The sequence below is a fragment of the Hyla sarda genome, chromosome 2 (genome assembly GCF_029499605.1).
Source record: "Hyla sarda isolate aHylSar1 chromosome 2, aHylSar1.hap1, whole genome shotgun sequence".
Taxonomy (NCBI): Eukaryota; Metazoa; Chordata; class Amphibia; order Anura; family Hylidae; genus Hyla; species Hyla sarda.
In genome coordinates this window covers 337,860,922-337,877,236 of record NC_079190.1, presented here as the reverse complement: position 1 = coordinate 337,877,236, position 16,315 = coordinate 337,860,922, and the positions used below count along the sequence as shown (strand labels likewise).

General features: G+C 40.6%; 1 protein-coding gene across 1 annotated transcript in view; it reads right to left on the bottom strand.

Annotated features, from left to right (window-relative positions):
- Window positions 1-4,431: 4,431 nt before the first annotated feature.
- The window catches only part of KLHDC8A (kelch domain containing 8A), a 67,013-nt gene continuing 55,129 nt past the window's right edge, over window positions 4,432-16,315 (bottom strand). The window contains exons 4-6 of the mRNA XM_056558070.1: window positions 9,384-9,599; window positions 7,717-7,818; window positions 4,432-6,361 (exon numbers count right to left, since the gene is read on the bottom strand). Of these exons, the coding sequence (XP_056414045.1) occupies window positions 6,168-6,361; window positions 7,717-7,818; window positions 9,384-9,599 (512 nt within the window). The 3' untranslated portion in view covers window positions 4,432-6,167. The remainder of the gene's footprint in view (window positions 6,362-7,716; window positions 7,819-9,383; window positions 9,600-16,315) is intronic.

Genomic DNA, 16,315 nt, shown 5'->3' with positions numbered 1-16,315 from the left:
TGAAAAATGAAAGAAACGATCTGATTGGTTGCTATGGGCAACTCAGCAACTTTCCCTCTGGACAGGTTTTGATAAATCTCCCACCTGTCTTCAAATATGCCAGATTTATCACAGTATATGAGGTTGATTAATAAATCTGGTGTATCTGTGGACTGTATCTGTATGTTTAGAGCAACTATATATTGGCTTACTTTATGCCAGAATCATACCAAAATGTTGGCGCATTTTTGGTGCACAGCGATGAAAAAATACTTTCTGACAAAGCCCCAACCATTTCCCAATAAGCCGCAGTATGTAAAAGTGTTTAAAATACACAACAGATTTTGCGTAAGATGTAGTGCTAAATCTGCCCCAATATGTACCAGAATATTGGTGAATATTGATTGATAACTCAACCTCAGTGGCCCTCATTTACTAAGAGTGGAGTGTAGGTTTCTTTGTGGGTTTTAATTCCCTACAATTTTATTTCCACGGTTTTTACTAAGGTTTCCCTACATTTTCCACTTTCCCTACATTTTGCTTTTTTTACACATGCTCTGATCTGTCTGGTTTTCCTCAGCTCAAATCCACCACATTTTATGTGGAAACCTTAGTAAATATGTAGTTTTTTTGTGAAAATGTCGGGAACACTCCCCTTTTGAGACCACACCTCCTTTCCTTAGCGACCACGCCCTTTTTTCGTTTTCTCTTAGCAAAATGGAGAGTTAGTTGGGGCTTTTTTAATTCTGGCGCAAATTCTGGCGCAGACAGAATTTCTGACGCAATGCGACAGAATCTGGCGCACAACCCGACAAAACATGTTGGGTTGGAATAGTAAATTAGGGCCAGTGTGTATTAGTCTCAGACAGAAAGAAAAATACTTATGACACCATATAAGCATAGGGCTCCATAAAACAAGAATGTCCTGCCACGGCTTGCTGTACAAGAATAGACATGACAGCAAGGTCTTTCAAGTACACATCAAAGTTATCCTTCAACACCTGTAAAACAATGAGGGTAGATAATGTATTCTGCTTTTCCCAGCAATCCACATACTCCATCTGAACATCCATTTAGGATGTGTATTGCTGTCCAGGAAAGCTACAGTCTGTCCGTGTTCTCTGTGTACATTACAAATACTGACAAATGAAGCTCTGCATTAACAGATGTGATATCACTTTATTATTAAGTACACATGGGTCAGACGGCTTAGTGACCATTCCTGTTATCTAGGTCTATTTTATTACAAAAGTGGAATCCACAAGCTACTGCAGAAACACATTGCCCTGAAGACACATCATAGACTATGTATATTAATACTGTAGAGATGGATCACATCAGGTCTCATGATTGTACCTACAATACGGAGGGACATATTTGTACCTGACTGAACATTGTAACAAAACATAAAAGTATATTGCAAGTTTATTTAAAATAAATAGTACATAAAGCTACAAAAACTGCTTGTACTTTATAGATGGAAGTGAATAGCAAGGATCTGACATTCTTTTCCTTGTTATCACTTTCATTCTTCCTAAACCACCAGCATTAATAGATAGAGCTCTCCCTGAACCCAGAGGTTGTGTTCACACAATGGAATTTCCATGTGGAATCAGCATAAGAATTATGCACAGAGATTCTGCAGCAGAGTCCCATTGATATCAATGGGATTCTGCTGCGCTGTGCACACGGCAGAATTTCACGACATGTCTATTCTTTCTGCGGAGTCCGCATAGAAATGTAGCAGTCCTAGCATTGGCATGTTCTAAAGGCAAAATATAAACCAGCTCACCGCCATACAATCGCAGTAGTATATTCAGAGACATTCATAGGGATCAGGAAGCAGGAAGAACAATCCAAGCTGCATCCTTAGTGTGAACAGAATCTAAACAAAAGGTGCTAAAAATATTTGCAAAAGAACTCCAGCTCTCATGAAAAAAATAAAGAAAAAATACAGTCATGGCCATAAATGTTGGCACCTCTGAATTTTTTCAAGAAAATGAAATATTTCTCACAGAAAAGGATTGCAGTAACACATGTTTTGCTATACACGTTTATTCCCTTTGTGTGCATTGGAATAAAACCAAAAAAGGGAGGAAAAAAAGCAAATTGGACATAATGTCACACCAAACTCCAAAAATGGGCTGGGCAAAATTGGCACCCCTTCAAAATTGTGGAAAAATAAGATTGTTTCAAGAATGTGATGCTCCTATAATCTCAGCTGGGGCAAGTAACAGGTGTGGGCAATAGAATAATCACACCTGAAAGCAGATAAAAATGAGAGAAGTTCACTTAGTCTTTGCATTGTGTGTCTGTGTATACAACACTAAGCATGGACAACAGAAAGAGGAGAAGAGAAGTGTCTGAGGACTTGAGGACCAAAACTGTGGTGGAAAAATGTAAACAACCTCAAGGTTACAAGTCCATCTCCAGAGATTTATATTTGCCTTTGTCCACAGTGCACAACATTATCAAGAAGTTGGCAACCCATGGCATTGTAGCTAATCTCCCTGGGCGTGGACTGAAGAGAAAAATTGATGAAAGGGGTCAACCCAGCATAGTGCCTATGGTGGATAAGCAGCCCCAAACAAGTTCCAAAGATATTCAAGCTGTCCTGCAGGCTCAGGGAGCATCAGTGTCAGCGCGAACTATCCGTCGACATCTAAATGAAATTAATCGCTATGGCAGGAGGACCCAGGAGGACCTCACTGCTGACACAGAGACATTAAAAAGCGAGACTACATTTTGCCAAAATGAACTTGAGTAAGACAAAATCCTTCTGGGAAAACGTCTTGTGGACAGATGAGACCAAGATAGAGCTTTTTGGTATAGCACATCATTCTACTGTTTACCGAAAACAAAATGAGGCCTACAAAGAAAAGAACACAGTACCTACAGTGAAATATGGTGGAGGTTCAATGATGTTTTGGGGTTGTTTTGCTGCCTCATGGACGGGGTGCCTTGAATATGTGCAATCTGAAAGTAGGAGAAAGAGAAAGGCACACTCCTAGTGTAATATTGCCAGTGTACAGATGTTCAAGTGCTGGTTATTGCACCTTATTGTTGTGCGTTGTGCTGAGAGCACAACACCTCAATGTGCGTGTAGACTCGCTCAGATTTCATGATGCCTTGCACACATTCAAGAGTAATTAGGGTAAAAATGGGACGAGGTAACGGCGCCTTCCTTCAATAAAACTTGTCAGGGTTGTGTAAAACCAAAAAAGCTTTTTTGGTTTTACACAACCCTGGCAAGTTTTATTGAAGGAAGGCGCCGTTATCTCAATCCATTTTTACCCTAATTACTCTTGAATGTGTGCAAGGCATCATGAAATCTGAGGAAAACGGATTTTGGGTCGCACTGTAGAGCCCAGTGTCAGAAATCTGGGTTTGCGCCCGAGATCTTGGGTCTTCCAGCAGGACAATGACCCCAAACATATGTCAAAAAGCACCCAGAAATGGATGGCAACAAAGCACTGGAGAGTTCTGAAGTGGCCAGCAATGAGTCCAGATCTAAATCCCATTGAACACCTGTGGAGAGATCTTAAAATTGCTGTTGGGAAAAGGCTCCCTTCCAATAAGAGAGACCTGGAGCAGTTTGCAAAGGAAGAGTGGTCCAACATTCCGGCTGAGAGGTGTAAGAAGCTTATTGATGTTTATAGGAAAAGACTGATTTCAGTTATTTATTTCAAAGGGTGTGCAACCAAATATTAAGTTAAGAGTGCCAATAATTTTGTCCAGCCCATTTTTGGAGTTTGTTGTGACATTATGTCCAATTTGCTTTTTTTACTCCCTTTTTGGTTTTGTTCCAATACACACAAAGGGAATAAACATGTGTATAGCAAAACATGTTACCACAATCCTTTTCTGTGAGAAATACTTAATTTTCTAGAAAAACTGTATATAAAAACTGTATATAAAAATACAAAAATGTATTGGTACATGATTAAAAAGTTAGCAAGGTACACAAAAGAAAGGATAAAAGCTAGGTAAAAAAGTTGACGCGTTTTAAACCCGTCCGGTTCTTAGTCATGGCACATATGTGTTGTATGCTTATGTTATTTATATGTTTTGTTATGTATATCCCTGTTGGTTTAGTATATGACTTCACAGGTATAATTCCAGGAAGCATGTTAGTACTGGGCGTTGCACATACTAACTATAGGATATAAAGGACTTGTGGTTGGCCGTTATATCTGTGCCATGACTAAGAACCGTACTGGTTCAAAATGCGTTGGGGTTTCTACCTAGCTTTTATCATTTCTTTTTTTGTACTTTGTACAGAATTAGTACATGATTTTAATGTTTGCATTGTTGTATTTATATATATATATATATATATATATATATATATATATATATATTATTATTTTTTTTTTTTTTCATGGAAGCTGGAGTTTTTTTTTACAATTTTTTTTGCACCTTTTCTTAGATACTGGTATTTTCTGCCGACGCTCCGCTGGGGGGGGGGGGGGGGGGGGAGGGGGAGTGTGTGTATCTGCATGGAAATTTTCCATGCGGACATTCTCCCATGTCAACATAGCCAAACAGAGAGAGAACTATCAGTCAGGCCAGTGCACAGGAAGAAGTCAACTGTGACCACCCTGATGACATGTGGTATAGACAGTATGAAAGTGATGACAGGTTCCCCTTATACATTCAGTTATTATGTCAAATGACTATGCATATGCACATATGCACATATCCAGGGCATAGTAACACTGCCAAAACATTAGATAAATGTTGATGGATCCAGCTGATGTCAACCGAGACAAGTGTGCAAAATGACATCAAGCGTGAGAGCTGTCTTATGTATAGAGAGGTATACATAACTGCCATATTTTTATAACTGTAATCGACTTCAGTGGAGTAAGTCACACTTGCATTTGCATCTAATACAAGTGTGTACCATGTAAAATTAAAATGGGAAAGCAAGATGGCTTTTGTTTCATCAATGGATATAAGAAATCCTAAGTGATACCTTTTAATATGCCTGCTTCACATTTTATGGGGGCCAAAAATAGTTCATGTGAAAATAAAAAAGTGCAAAGAAAAGATCAGGTTAAAAAATAAGGGTAAGGCCTTGTTTCACAGTGGTTTATAAATAAATAAAAAACAATAAGAGAAAAGACATATACTCCACTTTTTGTATGCAATCTTAGTTTTGGCAGAATAAAATGCACAATAAAATTTGTGAGAAAAAATAGCAATATGTGAATATGGCCTCTAACAACCATATTGTATCTAAACAGGAAAGTGTATAAACATGTGCAAATGGTTTATACATGGTTATTACACCAATTTTAATAGGCGCACAAAGCACTGTGCATGGACAGCACACAAGCATTATTCAGCGCAACTGCAGAAAACAACATTTTAACTCAGAATTCTCCTTAATATATCTAAGCAATCTTCTAAAGTTCATCTACACAATTGTTTATTCTGAATTAAAGCATCTGTATAATTCTGTTCTTCTGCCCAATCTGATATTGGGCATAGAGAGATGCAGGGGGCACTTTGGGTACAGCATGTAAAATGTGTGTGTTTTATTGAATAGAATAGTAATTCTAGTGACACTTTAGTTCCATATAATTCTTTAAAAGTTAAGGAGCTCTTATGGGCTGAATTTATAACAGTTCTTGGTCTAGTTTACTGGTTTATATACATATAATTATGTGCCTGGCCGGTGCCATGTACATTATTGGATATAAATCCTGTATTTTGAAGGGTGCACACTGCTATAACGTGGTCGGGCTTGTCCACTCATATCATATGAGTTTGTGCACAAATAATAATTAACTTAAAAATAATAAATAACTTTGTGACATGTTAAATATTATTTAGATCTATATAGATATTTTCATGATCCAACAAGCTTGTAAACATTTAATATGCATTTTTCGAGTTGGTCAATTACCCCAAAATTTACGTGAAGGTTTTGAAGTAGATAGAAATTTCCTTGATGCTGGATATTAGACGTCACTTAATTAGCCTTTGGCAATAGCAATCTGTTTCTTTGTATACGCTCACAAATTCCAGATGCCTTGCATACACCATCAAAATTGGAAGGATGCTTTGGCATAGATGGCTTGACAAACAAGAACAGTCTTATGCCCAGAGTATGAAGCACACACACTGAAACTTGTTCAAACCTACATACAGTACCTACAGCATACTATGAAACACCTTGGTCAAGATTCTACCAAACTCAACATGTCTACTGCAGAACTGGGGCCTTGGTTTACACCCCCTATGGCATAGAGTCTGTTCTTCAGGACAATAGTTGCACAGGCACATCTTGGGTTGGGCATGGGACTTATGTTTTCCCATCTGTTCTTTAATGGATGGAAAATCTCTGCTGTTTCCAAAACTGAAGGCTGGTTTCCTGATGAGGAAAAAACATAAGTTATTAATATTACACTTGGAATTTTAACCATAACTGGGTATTCCGCGCAAAAAAATCTTATCCCCTGATCGCGGGGAGGCCGCCGCTGGGACCCCCTGCGATCTCCCTGCAGCACCCGCATTCTATGCGGGGCTGCGTCTCCAGTTTCAGAAACCTCCGGATTTCCGGGACTGGAGACGTGATTTAACATCATGCCCCTTGTGACATCACGCCACGCCCCCCTCCATTAGTGTCTATGGGAGGGGGTGTAACAGCCATCACGCCCCCTCCCATAGACTTGAAAGGAGGGGGCATGGTGTGATTCACAAGGGGCGTGGCATTAAATCACGTCTCCAGTCCCAAAAAACCCGGAGGTTTCAGAAACCAGAGACGCAGCCCCGCATAGAATGCGGGTGCTGCAGGGAGATCACTTGGGGGTCCCAGCGTTTTTTGGCCAGAATACCTCTTTAATACATGATACTTCTGCTAATGTCCTTATTATAAAGTGGTGACTTCTGTCTCACAGAGTAAGGACCCTATTACATGTGCTGAAGCGCAATGTAAATCAGCAGCAATCTATTAGATCAGCGCTTGCTTACTGAACCTATCATTGCACAGGGAGGGCCACATGTGCGGTTGCTGGACTGTTAGCAAAGCACTCTGGTTCCATCATTTGTCAGCCGAACATCCCCATGTACGCGAAAACATTTTTTTTTTACCAGGTCAGAATAAAGTGATCAGCTTACCAATGAGAAATGTTGGTGGATCGCTGGCCCTACTACATAGGGGGATATTGGCCTGTACTGCCAATAATCTCCCCATGTTATAGGACCCTAGGGTGCTTCACATGGCCATAACATGACTGCATTTTTGACTCCATATGACAGCTACAAGTCGCGGCCTGTTCATAGGTGTGATGAACCGAACTGGAAGCCGTGAGTTCGAATCACAAGTAACATGGTTTAGGTGAGACTTGTCAGGGTAATACCGATGCAAAAATGCTGCCATTTCACATTTGTGTGAAACCAGCCTAGGTGTCTGGTAGTAGGCTGCTTCTTGGCACATCACAGTATGTTAACGTGATCAGAATACCTTGTTAATCCATTCCTATTATTGTCTCACCTGTCACATCCAAACCCCGTGTAATCTATGCAGACAATCTGCATTCTGTATGATGTGCCTATGCTTCAGGCCTCAAACGGAAGTATTTTGTCTATTCGTGTTATGTAATGAGGTGAGGTTCAATGAAAATAGACTTTGCACAATGAGAATGTTCTTGATATTAATTCTGTATAGAATGCAATAAATATTATCTAGGATATAATCTTGAACATAAAAGACATTTTAAGCCTTACCGAGACCTCCAGCCACAACAACTCTCCCGTGTATTGCCCCTGCAACAAAATCCGCTCTTCTTTTTCTTAGAAAGCAGGAACGATCTGTCTTCATCCAGCCCCCTGAAAATCAGAGATGTCAGCTCCTGGGAATTTCTTTTAACTAGATTTAATATAATCTGAGAATACTACATATCCAGCAATTTCGTGACTTTAAGAATGTCTTAAATAGGGTCAAACTGAGACTCTGTTCTACACTAGCCTTTTGTATGTCACATTGTCACATATATAACACATCTGCCCATCCTAAGTGGTAGTATTGTGCCAAGGCACCTACATAGTTCTAGACACAGGATTGACACCGAGCAGTAGTTTGTACTGCCAGTTTCCAAGAAACTTAATGAACCACTACAGTAATTCAGTTGCTTGCTTAGCAGCAGTCCTATGTTGAGTTTTGTGGCATTGTCCAGCTTGCATTGTGTATTTTCTGTGTTTGATCCAGCCTGCCCGACTCCATTTAATCTTGGATATTCATTTTTGTATCACTGACCTGACTCTTTGACCATATAATACCATGCCTGTTACTGACCATGATCTGCATGGTCAGTTACCCTACTATCTGTTGGAAACTATCCTGAGGACAGTAACCTAGGTAGAAGTTAAGGTCACACTTAGTTGTGGTATTAAGTGTGAAGAATAGGAGGACCCCTTGGATCATGCATCTCAGATTAACTTGTGCCAACCCAATAAGGGTCTCTAAGAATTGCTCTCTGCATTTGCTGTCAAGCTTCTTTAATGTGACGTCTGATTTAGTTATGCTGCTTGCTGTACATCTACTGTATATATTTCTGTGAAGAAAACCTGCCATCTGCCTAACTGTTATCATCTGCCCGGCAATCGGCACAAAAATATGCTCTTAAAGTAAAAAAAAAAAAAAAAAGAGCAGACAACCATTTTAATCACTGTAAAGTAAAAAGTAATTTTGCAGCCAGATGCAGAGACTAGTGTACACCTGAAGGAATAGGAATCTGGGAAACCCCATTCTCCAAAGGTGGGGCCCACTTCCTATGAAACATTTTTGCACATTCTGTAAAACACTGTTAACGCAGATTAGGCCTGGGCTCATGACCATTCCTATAAATTTGGGTAAACTGGTGATGTAGTTAAAGGGAACTCTGGTGGAAAACAAATGTTTTCAAATCAAATGGTGCAAGAAAGTTAAACAGATTTGTAAATTACTTCTATTTCAAAATCTTAACCCTTCCAGTACTTACCAGCTGCTGCATACTACAGAGGACATTGTATAGTTCTTTTCTGTCTGACCACAGTGCTCTCTGCTGACACCTCTGTCCGTGTCTGGAACTGTCCAGATTAGAAGCCAATCCCCAAACCTCTCCTGCTCTGGACAGATCCTGACATGGACATGGACAAGTGTCAGCAGAGAGCATTGTGGTCAGACAGAAAGGAAATTCACATATTTTTAGTATATCTGTAGTATACAGCAGCTGATAAGTACTGGGGTGGATTCATATTTTTAAATAGAAGTCACTTACAAATCTGATTAACTTTCTGGCACCAGTTGATTTGAAAAAAATTTTTTTTCCACCAGAGTTCCCCTTTAACATAAATTGAGTTTACAAGAATATATAAATGTTTATTATCAAGTTTTTATTTATGCTTGAACTTGCCTTGTTCCATATCAAATATATCCACAGTCTTTGTAAATTTGGGCCGCCGGTATGTTCCTCCTTGTCGTAATCCTCCCAAACTGTAGAGGGAGCCTTCACTTATAACATATCTTGAATATGCTCTTTTGTTGGGAATACTGGGGAATTTGATCCAGGAACGGGTGTCTGTGTCAAAAACCTCAAAGGCATTTACCGCATACTTCGACTGCCTACCGCCTATAGGTAGAGAAACAATACATGTACATCATATAATTGTGCAATAAGGCTATGTAGATGATGACTCTTTCACTGTCTGACTATCCACATTGCAATATCAATACTAGGAAGATCTTGCCTAATATAAAATCACATGAGATTTCCATATCACACATAGGATGCTGGGAAAGCTGCCTAGAATTCAGATTCTTTCTTCCTGGTAATTTCACACCTCACATATCCACATAGATAACAATGGTAAACATTTTGTTTGGAATACTTTTGCTATATACTGTAAACTGGGAAGTGTTAGGTTTTCTAAAATGCCAGAATATTACAACAACTTTGCTAAGCTGTAAAGCGGCATAGAATGTAGAAGTTCAGGTTTTGGTAGGATTATGCAGATCCACAATTACCCGTGACAGCTTGCAGCTATGAACCTCATAGCCTTAAAGGGGTACTCCGGTGGAAAACACTTTTTTTTTTTTTTTTTTTTATCAAATGGTGCCAGAAATTTAAACAGATTTGTAAATTACTTCTATTAAAAAATCTTAATCCTTCCAGTACTTAGCTGCTGAATACTACATTGGAAATTCTTTTCTTTTTGGAACACAGAGCTCTCTGCTGACATCATGACCACAGTGCTCTCTGCTGACATCTCTGTACATTTTAAGAACTGTCCAGAGTAGGAGAAAATCCCCATAGAAAACATATGCTGCTCTGGACAGTTCCTAAAATGGACTGAGATGTCAGCAGAGAGCACTGTGGTCATGATGTCAGCAGAGAGCACTGTGTTCAAAAAAGAAAATACTTTCCTCTGTAGTATTCAGCAGCTAATAAGTACTGGAAGGATTAAGATTTTTTTAATAGAAGTAATTTACAAATCTGTTTAACTTTCTGGCACAGTTGGGGAAAAAAAAAAAAAAAAAAGTTTTCCACCGGAGTACCCTTTTAACCCCTTAACCTCTTAAGGACCAGGCGTTTTTCGTTTTTTGCACTTTCGTTTTTTCCTCCTTACCTTTAAAAAATCATAACTCTTTCAATTTTGCACCTGAAAATCTGTATTATGGCATATTTTTTGCGCCACCAATTCTACTTTGTAATGGCATCAGTCATTGTACCCAAAAATCGACGGTGAAACAGAAAAAAAAATAATTGTGCGACAAAATTGAAAAAAATACAGCCATTTTGTAAATTTTGGGGGCTTCCGTTTCTACGTAGTACATTTTTCGTTAAAAATTACACTATATCTTTATTCTCTAGGTCCATACGGTTAAAATGATACCCTACTTGTATAGGTTTGATTTTGTTCTACTACTGAAAAAAAATCATAACTACATGCAGGAAAATGTATACGTATAAAATTGTCATTTTCTGAGCCCTATAACTTTTTTATTTTTCCATGTTCAGGGGGCTATGAGGGCTCATTTTTTGCGCCGTGATCTGAAGTTTTTGTTGTTACCATTTTTGCATTGATCGGACTTTTTGATCGCTTTTTATTCATCTTTTCATGTTATAAAAAGTGACAAAATACGCTATTTTGGACTTTGGAATTTTTTGCGCGTACGCCATTGAATGTGCGGTTTGAAAAGCAGTATATTTTTACAATTCAGACATTTCCGCATGCGGCGATACCACATATGTTTATTTTTATTTTTAATTTACACAGTTTTTTTTTTATTCTTGGAAATGCCGGGTGATTCAAACTTTTATTAGGGGAAGGGATAATTGAAAGGGTTAATGATTTTTTTACACTTTTTTTATGCAATATTATAGCTCCCATAAGGGGCTATAACATTGCATTTACTGATCTTTAACAGTGTTCAATGCATCTCCATAGAGATGTATTGATCATTGTTTTCGGCGATTGATTGCTCAAGCCTGGATCTCAGGCTTGAAGCATTCAATCGGCGATCGGACAGCGCAGGAAGGAAGGTAAGAGACCTTCCTCCTGTGCTATATTATACCGATTATACCGTGGCGATCCCGAACAGCTCCCTGAGCTAACCGGCCACTTTCACTTTCGTTTTTAGCCGATCAGTGCCGCGCGCTATTAGAGGCGGGTCCCGGCTTCACTATGACGCCGGGCCCGCCGTGATATGATGCGGGGCTACCGTGTAACCCCGCGTTATATCACAGGAGCAGGACTCAGGGCGTAAGTTTACGCCCTTGGTCCTTAACAGGTTAAGGACTCAGCCCATTTGGACCTTAAGGACTCAGACAATTTTATTTTTACGCTTTCGTTTTTTCCTCCTCCCCTTCAAAAAATCATAACTCTTTTATATTTTCATCCACAGACTAGTATGAGGGCTTGTTTTTTGCGCAACCAGTTCTCCATTGTAATGCCATCATTCACTTTACCATAGAATGTATGGCGCAACAAAAAAAAATACTATTTGTGTGGGGAAATTAAAAAGAAAACCGCAATTTTGCAAATTTTGGAAGGTTTTGTTTTCACGCCGTACAATTTATGTTAAAAATGACGTGTTTTTAATTCTCTGAATCAATACGATTAAAATGATACCCATGATTATACACTTTTCTATTACTGTTGCGCTTAAAAAAAATTGCAAACTTTTTAACCAAATTAGTACGTTTAAAATCCCCCTATTTTGAAGACCTATAACTTTTTCAATTTTCCGTATAAGCGGTGGTATGAGGGCTCATTTTTTGCGCCGTGATCTGTACTTTTTATTAATACCATATTTGCTTATACAAAACTTTTATATAATTTTTTATAATTTTTTGGGGGAATAAAATGTTATAAAAAAGCAGCTATTTTGGACTTTTTTTTTTTTTTACGTTCACGCCGTTCACCGTACGGGATCATTTACATTTTATTTTAATAGTACGGATATTTACAAACGCGGCGATACCAAATCATTTTTTTTACACTTTTTGGGGGGTAAAATAGGGAAAATGGGACAATTTACGTTTTTATTGGGGGAGGGGTTTTTTCACATTTTACTTTATATTTTTTTACTTTTTTTTACTTTTATTTTTACACTCTTATAGTCCCCATAGGGGACAATTTATAGCAACCATTTGATTGCTAATCCTGTTCAGTGCTATGTATAGGACATAGCACTGATCAGGGTTATCGGTCATCTTCTGCTCTGGTCTGCGGGAAGGCAGATCAGAGCAGAAGACTCCCGGAAGACAGCGGAGGCAGGTGAGGGGACCTCCGTCTGCTGTGCAGGATGATCGGATCGCCGCGGCAGCGATGCGGGCGATCCGATCATCCTGTTAAGTGAGCGCGATGCTGCAGATGCCGTGATCTGTATTGATCACGGCATCTGAGGGGTTAATGGCGGACATCCGCGTGATCGCGGGTGTCCGCCATTACCGGCGAGTCCCTGGCTGCGATCCATAGCCGGGACCTGCCGCGCATGATGCCGGCATCGCTCCGATGCTCGCGGTTATGCTCAGGACATAAATGTACGTCCTGGTGCGTTAAGTACCACATCACCAGGACGTACATTTACGTCCTGCGTCGTTAAGTGGTTAAGCAGATGCATATTGTTCTAAGAAAATTTGTAGGGAATGTACAAGGCAGCAAGCCTTCTAATACATTAAGTAGAGATGAGCGAATTTAAAAAAAAAAAATCAATTTTGCCGATTCGCTGAATTTTCCAGAAAAATTAGTTTTGTCCGAATTTATTCGCAGTGAATCGCTATTAAAAACGGCTATTTCTGGCCTACAGAGAGCCTCAATAGGGGTGTAGAACACTTTGCCTTGTCCTAACATGCAAAGGTAGTGTTCTGTGAAATAATACTGTTATTCAGTATGACATGAAGATTACAGGCATCGCTATTAGAATCACTGCCGCAGAGCGTCTAAATGTGGTAGCAGGGAGACCAAATGGGGTAAAAATTTAAGAGAATAAATAGATTTTTATGTAATTTTTACTTAATTTAATTTGGATTTACTTACATTTTTGAGTACCCATTCTGGTAAGAATCGAGCTGGCGATTTACAGCAAGGCGAGCTACCACCTGTTCCAGCCCGGTGATGAAGGTGGGTGAAAAAAGGAGAATTGTGTGGCATCAGGCGGGTGGCAGGATCAGAATAGTAGCTGAGGCAGGTAGGCAGAAGAAAACGGTCTCTTTTCAAAAGTGTTAGTGTGCACAAGTAAGTATTGAGGATATGCATTACATAAGACTTAACTTTCAATAATATGCCTAGGATAAAATATATGGCCCCCAATTTTTGTTTTTTTATCAAACCATAGGAAAGATGTGCAAAAAACACAATGTGCCACCTACACCACCAAGTATTGATGTGATGCAAACACCTCTAAAAGGTGGAAGATAACAACGTATGGTCCATTGTAACCAGTGGGGGTAAATTCCTCTGTAAGGCCCTACTCTCACATTATTAATTCCCTTCTTGGCAAGCCTAAAAAGGGCGGCCACACACAGGAAATTATCCCTATTTCCACCTACAAACACTGCCATTTCCCAGGGTTTTTAGGTGGAAATAGGGATTGGTTCCTGTGTGGGGCTGCCCTTTTTAAGACGAGTTACACTTTCCTCGAAAAGGTGGAAGGGAACAACGTATTGTCCATTGTAGCAGGTGGGGGTAAAAACTTCCCCTGTAAGGCCCTACTCTCACCCTATTAATTCCCTTCTTGGCAAGTGTTACACTAAAAAAGGTGGCCCCACACAGGAAACTCTCTCTCTATTTCCACCTAAAAACCATGGGAAATGGCAGTGTTTGTACAGGGAAATAGGGAGAGAATCCTGAGTGGGGCCGCCCTTGTTAGGGTGAGTAAAACTTGCAAAGAAGGGAATTAATGATGCGAGAGTAGGGCCTTACAGGGGAAGTTTTTACCCCCACCGGATACAATGGACAATACGTTGTTCCCTTTCACCTTTTAGAGGTCTTTGCATCACATCAATATTTGGTGGTGTAGGTGGCACAGGGTGTTTGTTGCACACTTTTCCTTTTTTATTTTAAAGTACATATATTTTATCCTAAGAAAAGTAAAGTTTTAGCTAATGCATATCCTCAATAGTCACTTGTGGTCTGACGGTGAGGAATGTCTGTAAGTGGGGAGCAGCGCCCTAAATATGTTTGGCACTATCCATATTTGTGAAGTGTTGGTGTGGCACCATGGTCAATCTACTTTGATGCATCAGGCATTGGTCGGAGGAAATCCTGGCTGATCCATGCCTGATTCATCTTCACAAAGGTCAGTCTCTCCACATTTTTTGTGGACAGAGGAGTTCTCCTTGGGGTAACTATGGCCCCCGCAGCACTAAACACCCGCTCTGATGACACACTACTGGCCGGGCAGGACAGCTTTTCCAGGGCAAACTCTGCTAGTTGTGGCCACAAATCAAGTTTGGCTGCCCAGAAGTCCAGTGGATCTTCAAGTTGTGTTGGCATGGTTATGTCAAGGTATGCCACCACCTGCTAGTTCAGGTCTTGCTCCAGGTCTACCTGCTGCTGATGAGTTGCTTCACTATGCGGCTGAAGAAAGCTACACATTAGCGGCTGCAGACTCAGGCTGCTGCTGATGGAGCTAGTACTGCTCCTGCCACCACACCCCTCCCCAGCAGCCATGGCAGTGGAAGGTGAGCGCAGAGGGCCCCCCAAGTCAGACCTGTGAGAGGATGGACAATGGTGCAGATAGGCATCGGCCAACTGACTACGTAGGAGGTCCCTGTAGTAGGTCAATTTGTCCCCCCTCTCAGTGTAAAAAAGACCCCCATTTTATGTCGATAGCGACCCAGAAGTCATCCCGCTGCCGAATGGTGACAATGTGGCCGAGATGTAGGCACCATGTCTCCAGTGCCCTGACCAGCCATCTTTTCCAACATGTGTTGTAGTAGAAGAAGCAGTTGTGCATCCCATAATCTTGGCGACTGACTAATACTTTGGCTTCCTCAAAGGGCCTGAGCAAACGGCAGGTGTCACGTATGAGCTGCCACTGGTTGACATTGAAGTTACACAGGGGAGTCCTCCTATCCGCTTGGATCATCAAGAAATCGGTGATGGCTTTTCTCAGTTCATTTAGTCGGTACAACATACGGAGGGTGGAATTCCAAAGTGTGGAAACATCGCAAGTCAGACTATGTTGGGCACTAATATTCTGACTCTGCAGCTCAAGGAGGGTGTGCTTTGCAGCTCAAGGTGGCTGAAGTGCATGCAAAACTTCCTTACCATTGTTAGGATATCTTGCAGATGGGGGGAACACTTCAGGAACCACTTGACAACCAGAGTAAAAATGTGTGCCATGCAGGGCACATGTCTCAGGCTTCCCTGTCACAGCACAGACAAGATGTTCTTCCCATTGTCGGTCACCATTTCCAGTTTACTTGGATGAATGACTTTTAGCAATTCCTTCCCTGTGTGACTCCGTTCGCCAAAGCAAACCATGTGAAGAACAGCGTGACACCGCCGTGCCCTGCACACGTTATGCTGGAGGGGCAGAGACTTGTCCATGCAGTTGAGGCTGAGGACACTGTGGAGGATGAGGAGGTGAAGTCACACACTGTCACAGGACCAACGGCCTGAGAACGTGGAGGCAGAAGCGGCGTGACCTGTCCAAGTTGCTGTTGTTGTGGCTGTGCAGGAACAACATTCACCCAGTTATCTGTAAATTACATGTATTGTCCCTTACCGTAGTTACAGCTCCAAACATGTGCACTTTGGTACACACCTACAGGCTCAAGGACTGGCCCACCATCTGATCCACAAAATTGTGCAGGGCTGGTACTGCCTTCTTCGC